General features: G+C 48.2%; 1 protein-coding gene and 1 long non-coding RNA gene across 7 annotated transcripts in view; one reads left to right on the forward strand and one right to left on the reverse strand.

Moving 5' to 3' along the window:
• Positions 1–841: 841 nt before the first annotated feature.
• Positions 842–24,764, reverse strand: part of KIRREL3 (kirre like nephrin family adhesion molecule 3) — a 571,499-nt gene continuing 547,576 nt past the window's right edge. Inside the window, exons 12-18 of one of the 4 annotated variants that reach the window (XM_079105291.1) lie at positions 23,620–23,720; positions 20,695–20,893; positions 19,365–19,400; positions 15,635–15,817; positions 14,227–14,336; positions 9,010–9,096; positions 842–8,273 (exon numbers count right to left, since the gene is read on the reverse strand). In XM_079105291.1, the coding sequence (XP_078961417.1) occupies positions 7,830–8,273; positions 9,010–9,096; positions 14,227–14,336; positions 15,635–15,817; positions 19,365–19,400; positions 20,695–20,893; positions 23,620–23,720 (1,160 nt within the window). In that variant the 3' untranslated portion in view covers positions 842–7,829. The remainder of the gene's footprint in view (positions 8,274–9,009; positions 9,097–14,226; positions 14,337–15,634; positions 15,818–19,364; positions 19,401–20,694; positions 20,894–23,619; positions 23,721–24,764) is intronic. The other 3 variants (XM_079105293.1, XM_079105292.1, XM_079105294.1) reach the window with 3 other exon arrangements.
• Positions 16,176–24,764, forward strand: part of LOC306640763 — a 55,730-nt gene continuing 47,141 nt past the window's right edge. For all 3 annotated transcript variants that reach the window (XR_013757883.1, XR_013757884.1, XR_013757885.1), the window contains exon 1: positions 16,176–18,594. This is a non-coding gene — a long non-coding RNA (uncharacterized lncRNA). The remainder of the gene's footprint in view (positions 18,595–24,764) is intronic.

A 24,764-nucleotide genomic window follows, 5' to 3' on the forward strand; every position in this document is an offset into this window, starting at 1 on the left:
TCGGGCGGCCCCTCGCGGCGGTGGACAGACTGGAACTCTCGCAGGGCCGGCAGCCGCCCTCAGGCCTCTAGGGGCGTTGGTCTTGGCTACCGGTCTCAAGCGAGGCCGGCGCCTCCCTGGCAACCGGCTCAGGGCCCGCGCCGCTCCGCACGGGTTTTGCACGCGGTGCCGGTAGTCTCGGCATTCGCGAGTGCTGCTGGGCTCCCGCCTGGCGTTGTCACGTGACCCACTGAAACACTACGTGAAGGACCTGCGGGGACCTGCGCCATCCCGTTCAGACTCTAAATCCAGCCCTTCACAGAGAGAAACGGGCCTTGCGAAGCGAAGACACTCCGGGCTCGGGACCACCTTCCTGGGCGAGACAGGAGAGGTCTCTTCTCTAGCCCGGGCAGATATTTAAATGACTTTATATTCACATCACATGGCGTCCTGCCTTAATTTTGGACACTTACAGTTTTTATTTGCACTTCGTAAGGACATGAGTACATTCAAATGCTGTCCTCAGAGACTGTCTGGCTTAGGAAAAGTTTGAGCTCAGAAAAAATACTGTCTGGGAGGCAATGAAGTATATATAGCACACAAACTACGGTTGGCTCCTCTCCCCTCTCTGTCATTTCATTAGCCAAGTAGACCTCTGCTTTTCCATCTGGAAAAATACAGATTATGCATGCCTATCTCACAGTGAAATTTTAAGGATCTAATGGGAACATGTAAAGACATTTTGTAGACTGGAACGTGTGATAGAAATATGGGATTGGAAAGCTGCCTTGTGTAATGGAAAACGCTTGGGGAGCATATAAAACAGGTGAGCCACATTCATAGGACCAAATACTTGCCCTGGTACTAACATGGCTGGTCCTGGTACTAACATGAACTGCTGTCTTCAGATCATCCGCAAGCTAAGTAAAGGAGGTTGGAATTTCTGGAACACAGGTTTTGCATAATCAATGAACTGTGAGTTCAAGCTGCTCTCTAGCAGTCGTTTTCAAGTTAATGTCAGAGACTTTAAGGGATGCAGTAGTCTTTCTTGATGCTGGGCAGTGGCAGTAAACCACACTAGCCGAAGGGGAAACCACACATTCTATAGCCGCTGTGTTGTGATCAGATGCCTTTTCAATGGAAGATATTTTTAATTTACAAGAAGTGTGCAAGTATATAACTTCATCAGAGATCAAGGGCAGTCTGTGTGCGGGTTTATAGTTAAACCAGTTTTCCTGTCCACTTCTTTCTCAACAAAAGAACTTGTTAGAAATCTTTGAGATTCTGTACCCGAGAAATAAGATGGGGGGATGAACCTTGAGTCTCATTAGATGACAAATTTAGAAGCCCAGATGACTTGGAAGGCTCTGCTCCTTGGTTTAAAAGGACAGCAGATTTCGAGAGGCAGCTAGGAGACCCCACAGTGCTGACAGTACTAGTGGGCTGCTGGTTTTTGCCCTGTATCAGGTTCCCAAGGAAGGCTAACAATTTAAAATATACCCGGTCAACAGAGCCATAGCTTCTTTTCCAGAGCCTTGCTGGACTGGGAGGGTGGAGTTGGGTGGAGATAATGAGAGAAGGTCCAGATTTGAAACAACCCTAGGGGACCAAAGCTGGAATTACTGAACTAAACTATTCTCGAACCATCTATTATCCTGAGACTTTCTAAAACACTATTTACATACATCACCAACTTTATAACACTTACAGGGTGTCTTCACTTGCTTAAAAATGGGTTTTTATCCTTACTAAGTACAGAGCTGCTTTACTTGAGAAAGAAAAAAAATTCTCAAGAGTCCAAGTTGGAGTCTGATAGAGAGACTACAGTTATGTGCTCACTTTTTCTCTGTGGGTTTATGTTATACTGAGGTAGCTCTTGCATGGCAAGAAACCAAAGGAAACTTTTTTAACAAAGTTATCTCAAAATTCTGCTGTAAAAGCCCCAATTCCTTATCTGTGTCACTTTATCTTGACTTGCCACCTTCTTTCAGTATTTCTTGAAAGTACAATACCTGTTAGTATCAGAAATACAATTTCTTAGCTGGGAAGTGGTAGCACATATATGTGATTCCAAAAACTCAGGAGGCTGAGGCAGGAGGATTGAGTTTGAGGCCAGTTTCAGAAATTTAGTGAGACCCTGTCTCAAGAAATAAAAAGGGCACTCAGTGATAGAGTGCTTGCCTAACACATATGAGGCACTGGGTTCAATCCTCAGCACCACATAAAAATATATAAATAAAAAAGGTTTTGTGTTCATCCTCAACTAAATATATTTTTTTAAAAAAAGAAATAAAAGGGACTGGGAAGATAGCTCAGTTGGTAGAGTGCTTGCCTTGCAAGCACAAAGCCCGGGGTTCAATCCCCAGCACTGCAAATAAATAAAAGGACATAGGAGATATAACTTAGTGATAGAGAGGTTGCGTAGTATGCACAAGATCCTGGATTCAAACCCCAGGACTACAAAAAGAAAGAAAAAGAAAAGGAAAGGCTAGTCCTCAGCCAGCAAAGCCCTGGTTCTTAAATTTCCATGCAAAAGTGGTGAAGATGGTATCTTTAATTTAGTTCACCTGATCTTGACTTTGCCTAATTGGAGGTGACTTTTGGTGGGACAAATATCCTCCTATCTTCAGTTCCTGTCCTGAGTAGAACCTTTCCTCTTGCATTGGGACCCCAGTTCTCCCAGTGAAGATCAGTTTCCCAATACTTCACTTACCTTCTTTTTGAATGTTAATACTTTAGAATTGCTACAAAGAACAGAATTATAAAAGAACATTCTTTGCAAGTTCTCATTGCATTCCGAGATATTGTTGAGGACCATATGGTTAAGGAGCAGTGGAAGGAGCAGCGGAAGGAGCAGCGGAAGGAACAGCGGAAGGAGATGCTTGTGCTTGTCTAGTGTTCCCTAGTCAGGGAACTCAGTGGACACTCTTGACCCACCCTAGCTCTATGGGTGGCTGAATGGACTATCTCTTAGAAGAGTACTGGGAACATGGAGTGGCAGGCAGATAGTGACAGAGGCATAAATATAATCAGGAATGGCTGAGGGTGTAATTCAGTGGTGTATAGCAAGTCCTGGTTTCAATCCCCAGCTGTGGGGGAAGTGTGCGTGTGACTATATAAAATCAGAGATGCAGCTGGAATGGTGGTAGACACCTGTGATCCCAGCGACTCCAGAGCCTGAGGCAGAAAGATCGGAAGTTCAAGGACCTAAGTAACTTCTGTCTCAAAATAAAAAATAAAAAGGGCTATCGATGTAGCTCAGTGGTTAAGCGCTGCTGGTTTAATCCCCAGTTTAAAAAAAAAAATCAGGGACGCAGATCACAATTCAACGACTTATCTTGTGAACGATGTATGCTCACAAAACACCTTTTACTTATTTTGTGGTAGTGAGGATTGAACCCAGAGCCTTGCCCATCCTAAACAAGTGTTTTGCCACTAAACTATACCTCTATTCCCTACAAAAGGCCTTTTAGAGAGGATCATTGTGGTAGTAATAAAACTACAGGACTTGTAGTAATGAAAGCTTTCAGTGTATGTCAAAGACCTAGCATGAGAGTTGAGAGGAGGTAGAACAAGAAAGAAGAGCAGTTATCGAGGGAAATAATTGATGGTCTTATGGCAAACACATTTTCATCCAGGAAAACAATCTGTATTTGTAGAAAGAAGAGTAGCTTGAAATTTCCCCATTTTTCCCAGTTTACGACCTGGTTAGAAAGACGAAAACATAAGGGGCTGGGAAAAGGAGTTGGAGCCTTACTAGAAATGATAAGCATTTATCAGTAGAAAACTCTTCATCAGTGACTACCAGAGATTGCTGCTAGTTTTGATGGTAGAGCTGCAAATGTCTAGTATGCACTTACAGCTTCTAAGACTAACTTTGATAAGAGGCTTTCAAAAGACTTTTTTAAAGGGGAAGGAAAATTCGTGATTTAGTTGTAATGTCATTGTTCTATGTCTAAAATTTTTTAAATCTGTACTGAGAATTGAACCCAGGGCATTCTACCACTGAGCTATATCCCCAGACCGTTTAACCTTATTTGAGTCTGGGTCTCACTAAGTTGCCCAAACTGGCTTCAAATTTTCTATCTTCCTGCCTCAGTCTCCCAAGTCACTGGAATTATAGGCATGCATCACTGAGCCTGACTATGTTTTTATTTTAATAAAGAGTTTGGGGCCTGGAGATATGGTTCAATGATCGTGCACTTGCCTAGTGTGCATGAGGTCCTGGGTTGGATCCCAGCACCATGCAGGTAAAAAAAAAAAAAAAAAAAAAAAGTTTGTTTTATAGGGTAAGGTTCTAGAGAAGACATTAATAACAGGACTCTTCTTTGCCTTTTTTTCTCATACCACCACAAACTGCACACATGATGTCTGGGAAGAGTTAATGAAACTTGTGGCCATGCACCTTGCAGTTTAATTCCAACTCCATAAGCAAATAGCATAAACAGCATATATCCTTCCCCAACCAGGAAGTGAGAAGTGGAATTCCTGTTGACTCCTTTACTGCTTTTCTAAGAATCCTCTCAAGGACTACATCATATTTGCTTTCATTTCCCTGGGTCCTTTCCATTCCGGAAACTCAAAAGTGCTTTCAGGACTTTTGTTTTATAGGATTTGTTTAAATAGGCTTCATCAGAAATGGACTTGATGTGGCATTTCAGCTTTTCATGTGAGAGCACTTCCTACTCCATGAAAGTTAAAGAGGTGGTGGAAATAACCCTGGCCTTTGCAGACTGATAGTGAGCCTGAGAATTAGAAACTGGGCTCCTGTCCAGTGACTCTGTGCCAATAATGAAGTTAAAGCTATCAGAAAACTGGATCCTGGCCTTGGTAGGGTGGGGGCGAGTTGATACACAGAATAGCTTTGTTTCTCAGGGAGTTGTGGTCTTTCTAGGTCATTTAGGGACTTTAGGTGGAGAATGCCAGTCCCGCATTCCTAATGGAACTGTGGCTTATCCTCGCCCAGACTGCCCCAGAGCGACTGCTAGCAGATGACTTACTGTCAGCCACTTCCGTCCATATTCTAGGATGAGAGCAGCTTTGAGTTTGCACTGCAGGATAGAAACATCTTGTAGTGGAAATCATGTGTGTTTAAATCTCAGGTTTGCCACTCATTAACTCTGTGACCTTGGGCAAGTCTTTTGGCTTCTTTAAGCCTCATTTCCACATCTGTAAAAAATGGTGATACTCTGTAGAATTGTAAGGATTAAATAAGATTATAGATGTCAAGCCCTCTTTTTATTAAATGTGAAATCACCTACTGGGGAATTCACTGTTTCCCATTGCCTTTTTTTTTTTTTTTTAAATTCCTTGTATTGGTTTTCTGTACCCTCACTCATTGAACTGAACACAAGAGGGGGATGCACAGAGCTCAATCTGGGCACCACCTTAATGCTTCAGAGCCACCCAGGTCACACTGATTTTCTTCCTGCATGCTGTTCCCCGTCATAAAGTCGGCACTTGTGATCTACTACTCATTACTATTCTTCTTGTGTTTTTGCACTGAAGAGAGCTCAAAGGATTGGACATTCTACAGCCTCATCTGTGGCCACCCCTGCTCTCTGTTCATCTTCCAGGCTAGTCCGTATTCTTACCGTGGGAGTGCCCACAACATGGGAGGGAGAAGGGCTCATTTTGTTTCACAGAACAGATGTCTTCTCTGTTATGGTTATTTTGTAATATCCCTGGGTTCTAGGAAAGAATGGGCACTTCCACCCTACAAGTTTGTGTGTGTGTGTGTGTGTGTGTGTGTGTGTGTGTGTCCATGGGGTTTTGGATTAAGGTGTAGATTCTCCACCCATCTCTAAGACGAGGAAGTCCAAGAGAAATTAATGGACAGATTCTCTTAAGACATCTTGTCCTTATTGTAGCACACCAAGTCATTTTGCATATGATCTTGGATCCTTGTTCCCTGTTGGCAAAGGGAAAACATATATAAGAGGGAAAGCCTGCTGAGATTAACCTAGAGAGGGCAGAGGTCAATGACCCTGGCTTCTGCACCAGACCAGAAAGGCAGTAGGAGCAGGATGTGGGACTGGGATGGGCACTTCCACTTCTGATCAGTTGCTATTCCCTTAGTCTTGTGAGCTGTAAAAGAAGAAGATATTCAGGGAACTGGGGGATTCTGAAGCACTAGGAAACATGATTGAAGCAGAAAATTCCTGAGGGGGGGAACTGTGAAGGCTAAGCATAGAATCTGTAGATTGGGGCCATCTGCGGAATCAGTGATGGAAACAAGCACAGACTGTGTGATGGATACTAAGCTGGGTAAGGACTGAGAGGGAAGGTTGGAGAAGCAGGCTGTAAAACCAATGAGGACTCTTCAACTTTGGGGACAATTTGTGTCCTTCAAAATTCCATTTAAATCACAATCTCCATGTTACCATCTAGCTAGCCACTGTCCCATTCACCATGACATCACCCAGTTTCCCACCCAAGCAAAACCATTCTTAGAACATTGTTTGAGTTCTGTATCTGAGTGTTAGGATGTTGATGGTCTACATTCTTTCAAGAGGGCTTCCTCCCCTGAACTTGAATGGAGAGAGTCCCCTGCAGATGATGTCTAGAGAAAAGACTAAAATCACCTGACGAAATGTCCAGTATAACTTTGTTGCCTCAGTTGTATTTGGAAAGAGTTGGGGTTGGTGGGGCCCATCCACCAGGACAGTTTGTCTATAGGTTCTGTTACCACCACAACCAGACCCATGGACTGCCTTCCCAACTGGGAAAATTCAATCAAAAAAGGATAAAGAACTTAGCATACTTTGAGCTCTTGGGATCTTTCTGTAACTCTACAGGAAAAAAAAGAACAGAATGGACTTGTTGGGGGTAATGGCCCTAACATTTATTCTCAGATGGTGAGTGGGGAGAGAGGGGAGGTGCAGATAAACTTTTGTTCTTGCTCATGGAGTCTTACTGGAGACAGAATCTTTGTTCTTCGTGTTCAACAGCAGTGAAGGCGAGTCTCATCCTCTTCAGAACCTGACCTCCAGCCCCCTCAAACAAATACCACCCAGGAAACTGTTCAAAGAACCCTGACCAAACCAACTCTCCCTCCTTACGTTAACTCTGATTGTGCTGTGGGGAGGTAGGGAGTACACAAAGCAGGGGCGGGGGTGGCCCTGAATCCCATGGTCTGAAGAGGGGTGCGTTGTTCCCCAGGCGGTCACAGTCTCCCTCCCCCCAGGACACCAGGTTCTGATTGGGCCAGTCCCACCTCCAAGTTCAGAGGCATCAAGTCCAAGGACAGAATTTCAAGAGTATGGACACAAAACACCAAACAAATTGGGGCCAGGCTCCCAGGTGGTGTGCTCCTTCGGCCAGGGCCATTTCTGTGTTCTCAGTCTCTGAGGCATGGGCTGGGAGCAGTGGGGGCAGCTGGGGTCTCTGGAGCAGCTTGGTGCTGGGAAGAACTCCCCTTTTCTCCCCACGGCTGTATAGGAGCACAGGCACAGGGAGGGCTTACCAGCAACAAGGGAGAAATCCCAGGGAAGACCAGAAAGTGGACAGCAGTTTCATGAAAGCAAATTTATAGCTGCCACTAATGCCTGTGGGAAGAGCAGGTGGTAGAGTGGCCTCCAGGAAAGGGCTGGGGACAAGGGTGTCTAGCACCAAGCACGTCAGCTGCATCCTCCATCCGTTTCCCCACTTGCTGCCTCTGGCACGCTGCTGCTGGGGACCCAGATTTGTGCTTGATCAGAGCTTCAAAGGGAGGTGTTGGCAGAGGCGCTCAGAGGCCATCCTGGAGGTGTCCAGTTCTGGAGTCCTCTGCAAAGTAGCCCTAGTCCCCAGAGAACCAGAACGTGCCCTGCCCTCCTCCCTGGCCCGTCCCCACCCTCAGTGTGTGATCCTCAGACGTGAGTCTGCATCCGTCGCTGCAGGGGTCGACTGGGGTCGGAGTTCTGGGAAGAGGACTGGGAGTGGTGGGAAGAGGAGGCGGAGGCTTTGCTGGCCTTGTCAAACTGCACGTAGCCGTCCTGCTTGCCGCTGCTGCTGACACTGCTGTCACACTGCGTGTCCAGGAAGGAGCTGCTGTCGCTGAGGGAGCCCCTCTGGAACTCGCGTTCGCAAAGCTCGATGGATGAGCTGCCCATTCCCAGCACGAACCTCTGCCCGTAGTCGTAGAGGCGGCTCTGGCCACTCAGGGTGCTGTAGATGTTGGTGAAGGACATGCCTGTGGGCACACGCTGTTTGCCTGCAGGACGCAGGTCCGGCTGGCAGCTGGACAGGGAGATGGTCGGGGTCGAGTGGTGCTCTTTGAAGGTGTTGACACTGTAGTAGCCATTAGTGGGGTCCTGAGGGGGTGAGAGCGAGAGGCACTTCATTGGGGGAGCCTTTGCTGAACACAGTTGTGTGGGGGGGTCCCAAACAAGCCAGTCCTACCTTGCAAAGGGAGGGGTGAGGAAGAGGAAGGAAACCACAGGGGAGGCATGGAAGCTGGCAGAAAGACTCTCAACAGGAGACCAGGCAGGGTTAGCACAGCTTGATGCCAGGAGAAGGCAGGTGTCCAGGTGGTGAAAGGAGGGTTAAGATGCTGAAGGCAGGGGATCAGAATGCGTTTCTCAAAGGAAGGGAGCCGAGAATGCCAGAATTGGACACCTCCTGGCTGGCCTCTGATCATCTCTGCCCCACCACCTTCCAGGGTTTATGTTAGGGTAATGCAAGAGCTTTTTTTTTTTTTTTTTTTAATTCATTTTTTTTGTTGCAAGATAATTTGAAAAGCAGACTTTAATTGTTGTTTGTGTTTGTCCAGAACAGGGATAATGGATTTTTAAAATCTATTTGTGAGATGCAGTGGGAGAGGTGAATTGGAGGAGTCTTAACTCTCAGCCTCTTCAGTGTTGAGGTGGAGAGAGCAGGTGCCTCCAGTAGGGAGTTCCCAACTTAGGGATTGGCTACAGACCTGTCCCCAAACTGGCTTCCGGCCCCTCCCTTCTCCTGGCTGTCATTCTTTTATGGATTGGGGCTGGGGTCATCAAAGCTGAGGAACAGATTCCATGGCTGCCTCTTAGAACCTGTGGTTATTCTCACCTTCAGGTTCTGAAACTCCTTCTCCTCTTCTTTGAGGACTTCCAGCTGCTTCAGAACAGAGTCTTGTTGGAATTCACCCCGGTCCATCTATAACCCAAAAAGTGACTGCTTAGTGCATACAAGATGGGTTCAACTTCATCTCCTCCAAGGAAAAGATGGGGAAATGAACTCAGAAGATCGTCATATATGCTTCGCCTTCTCTATACTCCTCTCTGCCTGGACCACCGAAGGCAGGTGAAGGGGTTGGGGAAATGATTCTAGATCTCATCAGTATTCCTGGAATCCCCATCCTTGAGACATAGAGGCAGGAAGGGCGGGGTGGTGAACATGAGGCAGGTCTCTACGGCCACACTGTCTGCAGCTGGGCTGGAGCATCACCTTCAGAGATTTTACTTGACTGATTCAATTCAATTCATTGAGCAGTTTATTAGCCAGACACTGTGCTAAGACCCAGGGATACACAAATTAAGATACGTTAAAATATGGCTCTGCTTATCAGGGAGATGGACCTGGAGATACACAATTACAGAACATCAACCACAGGGTATAGTTCTGGCTCTTTAGGGCAATTCATCAACATTAAGTGCTAGGGCTTAATGAAGGCCTTAAGAAGGAACCACAAAGAATAATTACATGTGAGGTGTTGGCAACATCGGCGTTAGAGTTTGGATCTGAAATGTCCCCCAAAGGCCACATATTGAAGGCTTGGTCCTCAGCCTGTGTTTCTCATTGGGAAGACCCAAAGAAAAATTTCCATCAATTTCAGTGTCACAAAAACTATTTGCTTCTTCTCTCATTTTTTTTTTTTTTTTTTTTTATGTGATGGATACTTATACTGTGATGTTGTGTGTTGCTATTGGGAGGTGGAGGAACCTTTAGGAGGTTGGACCTAGTGGAAAGAAGTAAGGTCCCTGGGTCATGCACTTGAAGGGAGTTTGGGACCTTGGGCCCTTCTCTCTTCTTCCCTCCCGCCCTTCCTTCCTCCCTCCCTCCCTTCCTTCCTTCCTTCCTTTCTGTAGTGCTGGGGATTGAACCCATGGCCTCAGGCTTGCCAGCCAAGTGCTGTATCACTGAACTACATCTCCAACCCTTTTTTTCTTTTCTCTTTCTCTTTCTGTCCCCTCCTTCAACTTTAATTTTGAGACAGGGTCTTTCTAAGTTGCCCAGCTGTCCTCAAATTTGCTGTGATCCTGCTTCAGCTTCTCAAGGAGCTGGGATTACAGGCAGGTACCACTGTGCCTGGCCTCTTTCTTCATTTTGCTTCTGGTTGTCATGAGGTGAGCTGCATTTCTATGCCACGTGTATCCTCCATATTCTGCCTCACCACAGGTCCAAAGGCAACAGGTCCAAGCAACCTTGGATTAAAACCTCTGAAACAGGAACTGTGGACCAAAATAAACCTTTCCTCCTGTTAAGTCAATTTTCTTAGGTATTTTGTCATAGCAATAGAAAACTGGCCGTATCTGTTATTCATAACAGTGATTTAGATGCATTGGGAAGGTGTCTTCCTTAGCAGATGTCAAATGACCTAAGACGGAGGACCACTCCTGCTCTGTTTGGATTCCCTCCACATCTGGTCCAGTTCCTTGCATATTGTGGCCACTGACCAGAATGCTTTTGGAATGGAATATATTACTTCTTGGATTCACCAGGGCGCAGCACAGTGCCAGATAAATGGTAGGGCTGTTCCAAATATAATGGTTTATGTTGAATGACTGAATGAGTGAAGCAGCTTAGCTCTAAATCACTGAGAATAGTAATTAGACCTGAGATGAAAAACAGAGCACACTTGGCACACAGTGGGCGTATGCAATAGTCTGCATAACCACAGTGATGCTTCACCCGTGACACATCCGATACCTCCCATGTATCACTTCTGCTAAGTCTAGGCCAGGTTCCCACATAATCTCTCAGCAGGATGTTTCTCCTCTCTTGCAACTTTATTTCCCCTCTTCTTTTGAAACCCCACAAAACCAGCCAACAAGCTTCCATCCTGTTACTTCCTCACTACTACTACCACTACTTTTTTTTTTTTTTTTCATTTTCCAGTAAATGCCCCAGCTCTATCTGGTTGAGAGTTCTTTCCCACAAGATTCAACTTATAAACCTGCCTCCCCTTGATGATGGGGCTGCTTCCGAGGTCAGGAGGTGAAAGGAATGGGAAAATGAAGATCTCCCCCAGGGGAAGCTAGCGGCAGAACCCTCAGCAAGTCCCTTCTGTCAGATACCACCCCCTCTTACCAGGATACTAGCAACACCCCCCCAACTTTTTCCTGAGGGTGTGGAATTATCTGAGACAGAGAGAATGAATGTTCCAATGGGAGGGAATTCAATGGCTCATTCAGGAAGGATAGATCCATGAGGCTTAACGACAGAGAGTTCATTCCTGCTCAGGTCTGGGCTGCGGTTTCCTTTCTTTGTCAATTTAAACACTCTGTTAAGTGAGGTGCTAGGTTGGCCCCTGGGGGGATTAGACAAGTGTAGACTCAGAGCATGACCTTTGCCCTTGAGGAACTCTGGGATAATTGGGGGGAGGTTGATATGTAATTAGCACAACACACCATGGAAGAGGTACACACGGAGTGCTTTGAAGAGTACAGGGTGTGCAGCTCGCCCGAAGTGGGGCAGGGGGCAGGCAAGCAGAGGAAATCATGGAGTTGATGACATTTGAGCTGATTCTTGTAAAAGAATGTGAAATTCAATAGAAAAAAATCAACAGGCAGAGGGAACGGCCTTGCACAGGACTTCCAGGTATAAAAGACTCCAAGGCCAGACTCCAAGGTCAGTGTGTCTGGAAAGCCAGATGCTGTTGGCTAGGAGATGGAGCTAGAAAGATTGGCAGCTGCCTTGCAGGGTCTGATGACATCCTGGGCAGCCGGACTTTATCCAGTAGACATGGAGCCAATGAGGGATTGAAGTAGGAAAATTCTAGTTCAGATTTGTTCTAGAAGAACCCTTTTCGCAGGGCTCTGGAGGATAGGCTGAGAAAAGTGGCAAAAACTAAAATCAATTAGGAGGCTGGTCTTAGGAGTCCAGGGGAACGAGGATGAGGCCTGAGATAAGGAAGTGACAGTGCAGGAGAGGTGGGGCACGCATTTGAGACATTTTTTGAAGTGGAATTGACAGTCCCTAAAAATCAATTGGATGGAGAAAGAGTAGCAGAGGGAAAAGTCAGTTCAATTCAATAAACATTTGTGAGTCTCTGCTAGGGATGAGCAAGACAGTAGTTGCTCACCATCTAGTGGGTGATTTTAGAGCAACACAAGTAACTAACATTTACTGAGCATTCACTGTCAGCTGTCTGTATCCTCTGGTTCCACATCTGTGGTTTCAACCAACTGAGAATGGAAAACACTTGGGAAAAAGGTTATGTGTATACTGAACATGTAAAGACTGTTTTCTTGTCACTATTCTTTAAACAATAGAGTGTAACAACTATTCGCATAGCATTTCCATTTTTTTGTATTAGGTAATCTAGAGATGAGTTAAAGTACACTGGAAGAGGCTGGTTCTGCCTGTAATCCCAGCAATTTGGGAGGTTGAGGCAAGAGGATTGAAAGTTCAAGTTCAGTCTCAAAAACTTAGGAAGACCCTGTCTCCAAAAATAGAAAGAAAAAAAAAAAAAAAAAGGCTGGAAATGTAGCTCAGTGGTAGAGTGCCTCTGGGTTTAATCTCCAGTTTTGCAAAACAAACAAACAAAATAATTAATTAATTAAAATTAAGTATATGGGAGGATTGGGCACATTGTATGCAAATACTATGCAATTTTATGTAAAAGACTTGAGCATCTTAAGATTTTGGTATCATCAGGGGGTCCTGGAACCAACTCCTGACAGATACCAAGGAACAACCATACTGTTCCATGGGCTCTGAGTTCTTCGGGGCCCCTGTATGTTACACCGATTTCATAGGTGAGGACACTGAAGCTCTTTACACCTTGCTCTGCTATTGCTACTCCAACACATTCCAACCCTGATAGGATGCACAAGAAGTTTCTGGTATAGTTGTTCTTATAGTTTGGATCTGGACTTATTCTTTCTGAATGGGTCTTTGAATTCCCTCCCATTGAAATATTCTCTTTGTCTCAGATAATTCCACACCCTCAGGAAAGAGTGGGGGTCACCGTGTATCCTGGTAAGAGCAGCCCTGTTTGGCAGAAGGGCTCTGTGGCTAGCCTCCCCTTGGGGAGACCTTCATCCCCCACTCCTTTCATCTCCTGACCTAGCAAACAACCCTTATCACCAGGAGCCCCGCCAAAGGCTCATGTATTGAAGGCTTGTTCCTTAATACAACAATGTTCAGAGGTAGAATTTTGGCTCTAACCTCAACAGTGGGTTAATCCATTGACAGATTTAGAATTTGATGGCATAACTGGGTGCTGGTAGAAACTGTAGAAGGTGGCACCGTAAGGCAATGGACCATTTCTGGTATTCCTTTGAAGGGTGTATCTTGCCCCTGACCACTGCCTTATTCTCCCTCTGCTTCCTGGCTGCCTTGAGATGAGCAGTTTTGCTCCATATGTTGCTTTGCTGTGTTCTTCTGCCGTAATGCTCTGTCTCACCCCAGGCCCAGAAACACTGCATCCATTGACCACAGACTGAAATCATGAGCCGAAACAAATTTTCCCTTCTCCAAGTTGTTTTTCTCAGATATTTTGCCACAGGAATGAAAAGCTGACTAACACAGTTGTCTAGGCTTCTGCCTGGACAGTGGGGTGAAATCTGACCCATGAAGAGGGATCAAGAAGAGGTGCAGCAGGCCTTATGTCACTGGAGAGGTTCTGAGTTTGCCTGTGGTGGGCAATCCAGTTCCCAAAGAGGAACCGATGCTTCTTACAGATTGATTTTGGGGGAAAGGGAACGGAAAGGAATGTACTGAATATCTGTTATGTCTATGTGTGTGGAATTATATGTAGTGACATACTATAGCAATTTAGGCATATATCTTCTCCCTACTGAGGAGGCAGACTCTCTGCAGGCAGGGACTGCAGCTTAGATGTCTCTGAGTCTCCCAGATCACCAAGTACAATACAAAAGGCCCACAAATAAATATTTGTTGGTTGAGAGTGTGTGCCTGGTCTATTGTAGGGGCAGGAGGGGGCACATCTCGACTGATGCTCTGCTTCTCAGAAGTGTCAAGGACACTGAGAAGCCTCCAGTCCCAGGACCTTCTGGAGACATGGTCAAGGGTGTGGTGGGGAATGGGCAGCATCCTTACCATCAGCTGCTTGATGGTGGGATGCTCCTCTGCCTCCCGACCAGAGGCAGGCTCCTTGTGGACGATCTCTACTCGGATATCATTTTTGGCTGACACAACACCTTTCAGATCTGGACATAAAATAGGAAAGTGTAGGCGACAAATTCAGTTTCACCTTCAGACATCAAGGCCTGAGATGTCATGCTCCCCCACAGTTCCCTGCTGCCACCCCTCACCCCACCACCCTGCAGGATTTACCCTCCCTTGAACCCCTGAACTCAGCAGCTTCACCAGCCCTCCAACATCTGTGTGGATATGCTGTGGGCTATGTGGACTTTGGGAGAGGCCAGCCATGAAGGTTGCCTGGCTCCCTGGTGCATGCACCTTGGGCATTCCCCCTGGCCGGAGAGGTGGTCCTCATCCATCATCCATCTTACTGAGGTAGGTCCTTTTTATCTTACTGAATCCTTACTTCCTTCTAGAAGCTTCTCTGACCTATGCTACCAGGCACTGTTCTCTCCATTCATAGAACCACGACTTAGTGTCAGAAGGACCTTAAGATCTTATAGCCAGCCCCTCACCCAGAGCAGAAACACGCACACAGGGGTCCAGCTTTCCCTGTGGAAGCTTCCATGATGGGACTCTTACTATTCCTACAGGAGGTAGCCTGTTTCTAGCTGGAGAGTTTTCTGAGAAAATTCTTGCTAAAATATGTTCTTCTATAATTTATACTGGGAGGCGGCGAGGGAGGTCCTGAGATAACAACATTGGGGGTAATCATGGGAGCCAAGGCTGGAGAAAGTATAAGGGGAACCCCTGGCTTCCTTCCAACATGTGAGTCGGGAGGGAGCAGACTTACATTGGTGATTTGCTTTGTGCTTTCTGCTCATAGAAGCTTAGAGCCAGGTAGGGTCATAAAACTCTAGTCCTCCAACCCCTTAATATTATAAATGAGGAATCTGAGGCCTGGAATAGGTGTGCTTTGCCCCGAATCACATGGAGGAAGAGGTGGAACTAGAAGACTGCACCTCTACTGTCTTCACTTCTGCCATTCTGTCTTCCCCTTGTATCGGTCTGTCAATCACATCACTTCAGAGCTAAGCCCAGTACAGAGGCCCTGAGTACAGAAGATTCTTCAAGAGTGCACAAACAGTTGAATTCTACCGTAGCCCTGGCAGAGCAAGAGTCAAGCCACCTCTTTCCCCTGGGATCTCTATACTGTCCCTGACAAGGGTGCCAGATTTGTCCAACCCAAATTGTTGGCTGCCTTCCTTGCTGGCTGAAGGTCAGTCTAGTCCACTTCAGTGAGTGCCCACTGGGTGCCAGATGCCTCACAAGGCACTTCAAGTGAAACCATCATGTCAGACCCATCCCTGCCCCAGGAGCTCATAGCACTGTTAGGGCCCCTGTTCATTGTACTCCTGCTTACTTGCTCTCCGGGGAAGTCTAAGCCTGGCCTTTTTCTCTGTCCCCCTCCCTGAGATCCCGGGTCTCCCTCCCGTACTTCTCTGGGAACGGGCACAGCAGAAGGCCACAATGGTTGCCATTAGGACGAGGAAGGCCACACCAGCTCCTACGGCCACCCCGATGATGACGGCCATCGGCACAGACTCTGCGGGAGAGAAATAGGCACAGCTGATGAGGGAGTGGGGACAGGATACTGTCCTCCCAGGACCTCACCCAGTCCCCTCGGGTGCAGCCCCTGTCAAGCTGGGGCCAGACCACTGCCACATGGGCCCTTCTTGGGAAATGCCTTGGTGGGGCCTGGATAGGCACAGGCAGAGTCCACCCAGAGTCAGCTCTGGCTGGGACTGTGATGATGGGGGTGGAGGACACAAGGTGGAGGAGAGGGCATGGAGGAACAGGAAGAAGGGGCGAACGCTGGAGCAGACACAGAGAAGGGAGGGCCCCGGGAGAGGAACACTGGAGATGCAGGGTGAGGCTGGCGTAATTTATTGCTCTTTGGCATTAAATAAGAAATCTGTCATGTGGTGGCTGGTGAGTCATAAGTCCTGGTTTTTCTTTGAAAAATGACTATGGTCACAGCCCTTGTTTGTCCAGTTTGTTCCTTCCTTCTCTTCCTTTTCCCAGGTGCACAGAGGATGCCTGAGGACAGCCAGCGGTTAGAGTTTTCAGGTCTGAGGCAACCTCCCCTCAGGGTCTGCTGGGTATCAAGGGTTGCAGCCCCCAGGTTCCATGTCTCAGGAGCCAGGGAACAGGACCAGAGCTCCTTACCCCACCTCTCTAAGGAAAAATGGGCTTTTTCCTTGACCTGTCTGTCCTGCTCCTCAGCTCTCTGAGCACCTGGCACCTGTTTCAGTGTGTGAGCATGCAGAACTCCAGCTAGGCCAGTCCCCAGTCCCTTCCCGCAGTCTGTCTCCCGCCCTAGCTGTGGGGATGGGGAGGGTGATGGGTCGCACTACCAGACAGCCCTGGCCCTTCAATGGCTGATATGGGGCCTGAATGCCTGATTTGGAACCCCGAAATGACCATCAGGAATAGAACTGGAGAATGTTGGGGCAGGGTGACCTAGGGACTCACTGAATCCAAGGTTTCCATTTACAGACAGAGGTACCAAGGCCCAGAGAAGGCCAATGATTTGGCAAAAGACACACAGATGCAGTAGAGCCAGGGTGAATCCAGATCTCCTCCTACTCTCCCCATCCCATCCAGCTCTGTCCACTGAATCACATGGCATCCTCCAAATTTTAGCTGGCACAATGCAGCCCAGACTGCTGGCTGTTGGAGTCCTGGGTCTATTACTCTTTCCAAGCTTACTCTACTTCTCTTGTCTATAAATTGGGGTAATAATAGTGCTGACCTCAGAGGGTTGTTGTAGAGCTTAGATGAAGGAATGTGTACGAAGGCCCTGGAGTAGAGCCCGGCACCCAGCCCTAATGCCAGTGTTTGTTCCTGTTATTGTTCAGGAAGGGATGACTATAGCAGATCAGAACCTTGAGGAGAAGCAAGTTCCTCTGAAAGACTGAGCTCCCTCCCTACCCTCCCTACGTTCCTCAGTGTGGATAAACTTTGTGACAATGTGGTGTTTGTTCTGGGCTGTGGTTTACCTACCATGGTGCTGGGGATGGGCCCCCGGGCTCACACATGCTAGGTTAATGCTCTGCCACCCTCAGTTCCTGGTTGTTTTCTTTTCTTTTTTTTTTTTTTTGGTGCTGGGGATTTGAACCCAGGGCCTTGTGCTTGTGAGGCAAGCACTCTACCAACTGAGCTATATCCCCAGACCCCTGGTTGTTTTCTTGACAGAGAGGATGAGATGAACGAATCCTCAAACTTGGGCCCCCAGGGAGCTGCTGGGAAGGTGTGGGAGGTGGCAGGGATGCCTACCCGCCGGAGTTGGTACCTCTTGGTTGGCAGCATGTGGTTCCTTTGCCAACCAGGACCTGCACACTAACTCACACGTTATCTGCTGATAGGTGACCAAGACCACTGCAGAAGTGATAGAGGAGGTGACCAGGGGGAGGTGGGGACAGCAAACAAAGATTGGAAAGGGTGGTGTCTGGGTTGCTGTCAACAGTCAGGAATGAGAAACGTTCCTGTCGCAGTCAGGAACGAACGCAGTTAAGTTTGCTTTGACAGATGCTTCTGTCTCTTGGGTTTTAATTTCATTAGGAAGGGAAAACTGCTTTGAAAAAACTCATTGGTTCTATGCTTTTTGAAATTTATAAATTGGGGTTTGATTTATTTTGTTCTCTGATTCTTAGTAAGTTTTCTTGGAAAAACCTAGGGCTTGTCTCAGCTGAACTCAGAGCCAAAGCATGATTTGTCCTTACATCCTCAGACTCAGATTCTCATCTGTAAATCCATAGAGCTGGGGCAGCAGTATCTAAGGTCCTTTCTGACTCTGTGGCATTCTGAGAATCCACGTTTCCTTGAGTAGTTACCCACTACTCCAGGGTGAGGGAGCCACCATCTTGGCTGAGAACTGTTTCCAAGCAGGTGGGCAGAGGCAGAGGAGGAGGGAGCCTGGGTGGGTGCGGCAGGACTCTGGGGTGGCATCCCTTCCTCTTCCTGGTGTTTCTTCCTTGCCTGGCCTCCTGAGGTCTGGCCTAGGCTGCCCGTGCAGGCAGTTCCTCTCTGGACAGAGCATCCATGGAGGGTTCCTCCCTCCCCAAGGAACTGCGGGGGGGAAGCTCAACCCCAACTCCATCCAAAGAGGGAGACTGGGCATGAGGAGTTGCAGACACTAAGGGAAGAAGGTGTCAGGAAACTCCAGATGAGTATGAACAGACATACATGGAATGGAGACAGGACAGAGCTACCAGATGGTGAGGGAGTCCAGGACAATATAACTGTATGGGCTACCTCTGTGTGGGTTGCATGAGTTGTCTGTGAGCTGGCCATGACCTGGATTGTGCCCAGAGAGGAGAGGTATGTGGGCTCACATGGAGCTAGTTAAAGGGGGAAATATGGGCCACGGGCCAGGGTGGGCAGAGAACTGAGAGAGTAGACTCCCAAGTCCTTGGAGTGAACTTGTTTGGTTCTGTGGAGTCTGATTTGCCCTGTGCTGGTTGTGTGTGTGTGTGTGTGTGTGTGTGTGTGTGTGTGTGTGTGTGTGCATGCGCGCCTGTGTATACAATTGTCTAGACAGAGCAACTCAACCCAAGGAGTCGGATGACCACCCTCTGATGCAGAGGGTGTGGGGGCGGGGTCTGTGCCTGGCCCAGCAGCCTCAGCCTGGCGGTGAGATGACACTTCATGGAGGACTGCAGTGGGGGTGGAGGTGGCGTGCCAGCAAGCAGAATTAAGCGAGCTGCAGCAGGGCCGGGAGGCAGGCATCCTGGGAAGCAATGGCGGAGAAATCAGGGGAAGCTGGAAGTAGAGGGGTGCCAGGGCTGGAGCCAGGGCCTGGGGCTTATGAAGAGAAGGGAAGGGAGGAATGGAGGGGGCAGGAGCAAAGCCAGTGTCTTGGGGAGGAAGGAGCCCTGGGGCCATGGCAGCAGACAAGTCTCTGGGGTCCTTAGACCCCAATTGTCTGGGAGCCCCTCTCCAGCTGCTCTGACTGCACTAAGCCCTCCATGGGGGGAGGGCAGGGAAGTTAGTGGCCTGCACAGGCCTCCCTACCCCGTGTCAGTCCCCTCCCCACTAGCCAAGAAGTCCCTCCCCCTTCCCAGGGAAGTTCTCAATATCTCCTTCCGTACCTGCTTCCAGCCCGGCTCCCGACTTCATTTCCGAACCTGTTTGGAAATAAAGCAAGCGTCCACAGCCAGGGCCTGGCTGGCCAGGGTGGGGTGGGACGGGGATTGGCCACCTGAAGAGGGCTGGGGCAAGAGGGGCTCCCTCCTCCATCCGTCACATCTCTGGGACTGCCAGAGATCCAGGCTGGCCCAACTGAACTTGGAGTTCATTCAGACTGACTTGGACACTCCAGAGAGGGAGGGGAGAGAGAGTCAAGCCTGGGAGGGGGTCTGAGGGTGGGTGAAAACACCAAGGGGAGGGCACAGGAGTGGGGCACCAAGGGGAAGACAAGGAGGGTAGGCAACAGGGGGCCGGCGGGTTAGGATGACGTGTGGATGATATTATGCAAATCATGTGCAAAGCGTTATGCAAAGCAGCTCCTATTACAGAGGAGGTGGTAGGAGACGCTGGGAGATTTGACCCATAGGTGTGATTGCCATGTGATCCCTGGAGGCCTGAGGGGCTCAGCTGGGACCACCTGCATGGCCCTGAATCTTTGGTCAAGAGGCCCTATCTGGCTGCACACCATCCCTGGACCTCTGTGGTTGAGCTCTGACTGGTCCAGGGGCAAGATCTGCAGCCCATTTCAGAACCAGCAGTGCTGCTGCCTATGTGTGGAGCTTCTCTGCAACCAGCCCTCCGTGACCCTCTGAGGTTCTCCACCTGGTAGTTGGTGCCCAGGAACTTTGAGCAGAGACTGGAGTTCTTAGAATCTGTCCGACAAGGAGCTGGGACGGTTGGTGCATGGTTGTCACAGTGGGGGACATTTTTCCTCCCCTCACACAAACCTGGCTGTTCTGCCCACTTCTGCCCAGTCTTCCTTTTACAGCTCTGTGGTCCAGGTGTCTACCCCTAGAACTGCAGATGGTCTGGGTTCTGCCTCCCCACACCAGGGATCTTGGCCCCTAGCACCACCTCTTAACTTGAGCTTGGCACCTGCTGCGGGACTACTACTCTGTCATAACACCTCTTAAGGGCACTTTTGCATCAGGTCCACAAGGAAGGGCAGAGTATGTGGAGTCCAGGGCCTTCGGAAGCTGTTGGGCAGCTCAACAAGATGGGTCAGACTAGCTTGCTCTGTGGTCACCTTTCCCTGAATTATCACCCTGGGGGGCCATCACTCCCAGAAGTTTCTTTCCCTTCTTGCTTTGTGATGGGGGCTGGTACCCTTTGCCTCAGAGGGGAGCTCGGTGGGGCTGTGAGCAGGTAAAGAAGAATGCTGTGACTGGTTCTTGGACCTGCCTTCCACCCTGCTCATCCCTGAGTTGCTCTGGTGGCCCTGGCAGCTCTCACCTTGCTCCTTGAGTCGGATGATCTCAGTGTCAGAGCCGAAGCTGTTCCAGGCGGTGCAGTTATAGATGGTCTGAAAGTCCGCCCGCACAATGTTGCTGATGGTCAGGGTGGAGATGACACCCTCCTCTGTGCTGACCGTCTCCACTGTGTAGCGCCCGGATGTCCCCGACTCCAGCACATTCTCCTTCCAGGACCAGGCCTGCCGGGGTGCCCAGAGTTAATAGGAGACCCCTGTGGAACTGCCCATGCCAGGACCTCAGTGACCTCCCTAGCCCAGGCGCTGACATGGCCAGGTTCACATTCATGCTCACTGCCACACACCACCAATAAGTGTACAGGAGTACTTGCACACACATCACCCACATAAACACAGCACACACCACCACACATCACCATACACGAACACACATACCATACCACCCACATCACCAACACACACATCATGCACTACAAGACATGCATCCACACATGCACATACCGAAACACATAAACATCACCAACATGTACACAGGCACACGTGCATGCATTTCACTCCACACACTACAAACACTGCACGTACACAAAATGCACACACATGCCACACCATACACATACACATGTGCATGCATGTATATACATTATATACACATATAGCATATATTTACACATATATACACACACATATAGCGCACTATACAATATACATGTACACACATCACAAATACACATTATACACAAGTCTGTGTCTGTATATACCACACCACACACAGATATGCATCACAACACAGCACATGTACACATCACACACTGCATGCATGCACACACCATGACACACAGATACACCACAGCAGATCACACAGTACCACGCATGTACACACAAAACATGTGCACACAACACATGTACACACAATCCATGTACACATATACATATACACAGAGGTTGGGGCCACTTTAGAGGCTATTTCCTTCCAAGGAGAGCCTTATGCACAACTGCACTTGGAGCATTTTCTGGCAAAGAGGGATTTTATGGTGACAAGCTGAGCCCTGTGTGTGGCTTTCCCACCTGGGACCTCCTCATGGGTGCCCTGTGCTGTGCTGCTGCCTCACCCAGCCTGAGGTAGAATCATGGCCCAGAATGACCCATCTAGCTTTGTGACTTGGCTTTTTCAAAAGTCTTTTTTTTTTTGAGAGAGAGAGAGATGAGGGGCAGGAAGAGAGAGAAAAGGAGGAAGGAAGAGAAAATATAGATGATCAACACCTATTTTTGTTTACAGGGGAGACAATTTAATTGTTTTCAGAGTCATCCTATGAACATTGCGAGCACATCAACATGTAAGCCTCTTGCACACACTGGCTCGCAGTGTTCATGAGTCATGCAGGTCAGTGCCCAGAGGCATCAGGTGAGCTGGGAGCAGCGTTTCTCAAACTCTGGACCAGCTCTTTCTTGGTGGTAGGGCTGCCCTGTGCACAGCAGGCTGTTCACAGCATCCCTGACTTCTACTCACTAAGACACCAGTATCAACCTTCAAAGTTGTGACAACCAAAAATGTCCCTAGATGCTGCCAAATGTCTCCTGGGGGACAAAATTGGTACTTGAGAATCACTAGCCTACAGTCAGGTATCTGTGAAATAACGAGAGTGTGCAAATGCTCAAGGGTGATTGGATGGGATATTTCACAATGGGTATGTGTTATATTTATAAATTGTGTGTGTGTGGTGCTGGGGATCAAACCCAGGGCCTCTCACATGCTAGGTAAGTCTGGGAGTCTACCACTAAGGAATTCTCCCAGCCCTTTTAAATCTTATTTTGAGACAGGGTTTCACTAATTTGCCCAGGGTGACCTCAAACTTTCCATCCTCTTTCCTCAGTCTCCTGAATAACTGGGATTACAGATCTGTGGCCTTACATTTATATTTTAAAAAAATTAAAAAGTGAAGTGAATGGGGGAGTGTCGGGATTAGTTCAATTGTAAATTCTTGCCATTTTTTAAATCTTTCAGACAAGAATGAACTGAGTGCTTGAGAAAATGTGTAACAGCAATAATATTCTAATAATATCTTAGTTTACCAGGATGACAGTTACCATTTGCACAGACTGATGGCACACACAGGCTCTCACCAGCTTAGCACCTGGCCTCACTGCACCCCACCCTCCTGGCACTTCTGCCCTGTGAAAAGGAAGGCCTTCCTGTAGTGTTTACCTGGGCAGTCTTAGGGCAGGACTCTCCTAGGCACTGGGGATTACTGAAATAGTATCTTTTCCCCAATGGTGTTACCAAGTACTCTCTTTTCATGCCTGAGCTTCTGCCAATTTCAGATGGATTTGGGTGAAAGACCCTCTCTTTAAAAAATGCAAACGCCTGGGGGGAGGGGGAGTAAGGGTGGGCAAAAGTTCACAGGGTGCCTTGGCTGCCCTGCAGGGTAGGAGTTGGAAGAAGGGAAGGAGAATGGATCGGTCATTTCAGAGGGGAGCCTTATGGTGTGGGGTGCAGAGTTCCCCGTTGACATGAAGGACAGAAGAGGCTCTTTAAGAGGAGGGCTCTGGGAGGTACAGAAAGCAGCAGCCAGCTATGAACTCCACTCAGTTTATGATTTTGTCAGACTGACCTTGAACCCAGGAAAGGGAAGAAGTCGTTTGTCTTTTCCTCTACCTCTAGTATGCAGATTTGGTTAGAATCATTAACCCTGGAGCTCAATTGAATGGCAGACACATCCTGGAAACACTCCTGATCCAAGAAAGGAAGCTGTCTATAATTTTTTCCAGGATGTGTTCCCAAGAGAGACAAGGCAGATGTAATTTTCCTTGGAGGAAAATGAGCCTGGGAGGTGTTCCCACACTGGTGACTGATAGGCTTTTGGCAGAAGTGACCTCTGGGCTGCTGGGGGCAGCCAGGCCTGCCCTGGGGGTGGGGGCGCCAGGCCTGTCCTGCTCCCTGGAGCACTCACTATGCGGTCGGGTGGCGGTGTGCTCCGGATGAAGCATTTGATCTGGCCTTTCTCACCGTGGAGGGCGTGCTGGGTCTGGGTGCTGGAGATGATGGGGGGTCCTGTTGGGGAGACAGTGACACATTAGGGATCTAGGAAGGGCAATTCCCCAGCCGGTACACTCCTTTGAGGGTTTCAAAAGTGTATTCATTAATTCGAGCATTCAGCAAACATTTACGGAAGGTCTGCATGTGCAAGGTAGAGTGCAAGGTAGGGGACTTAAAGATAAATTAGGCATTAAGTCGTAAACCTCTCAAGGGATCATGAGTGAATGCTTCTAAGTCAGAATCCCCAGAAGACATAAATAACTGTAATAAAAGATGGTGAGCGTTCATACTACAGAAGCAGTGCAGATAAAGTGCCAACCGGCTTCAGGGGAAAGAGAATAATTCTATCTGGCGCACTGGGAAAGCTTTACGAAGGAGATGGTGAGCCTGGGAAGCTCTAGAATGGGGGCAGGTGTCAGGATGAAGGAAAACAGCCCTAACGAATGTCGCCCCGTGCGGCAGCTGTTGGAGTTCAAACCATTTCTTAGTTCTCCAGTAGAGGGCGCCCTTGCCTAACAAACTGGGTGTCCTCTGCTAGGTTAGTCCGAGGAAGAAAACCGGTGCTGTCTCTCTACCAGGGGCCGAAATCACTCCAGATAGGTGGAATGTGTTGGCCACGTTCGCAGCCTTAATCCCATGTGTGTCTCAGTAGATCCTGTAGCTCATAATCTTGCCTCCACATGTATACCTAGACAGCCCAGGTGAGACCACCGCTCTAAAACTCACCTCAATCTTATCCCATCCAATATGTGTGCTGGTGTGACACGTTTATGGGTGGCAAGTTCTGAGAGTGGCCTGTCACATTTAGCACATCAGGCAGCAAGGAGAGCCCACCCTATGCAGAACTTGTTCTATAGTGCTTCTTTTCCAGTTCTGCCAGTTATCTAATCTAAATCTTTTCTGTGTGATACCAACTGGACAGTTAAAAGGGAAAGAGGAACAACTACTACAACCATTTGCCCAGCTAATTTTCTGGCTGGGATAAGTGGTTGGGGGATGGGGGTGTGTTTGAGACCCCTTCCCCAACCCTGGAGTGATGTCTTAGAAAAGACAGGTAAG

Source organism: Sciurus vulgaris, assembly GCF_902686455.1.
Source record: "Sciurus vulgaris genome assembly, chromosome: 11".
Lineage (NCBI taxonomy): Eukaryota > Metazoa > Chordata > Mammalia > Rodentia > Sciuridae > Sciurus > Sciurus vulgaris.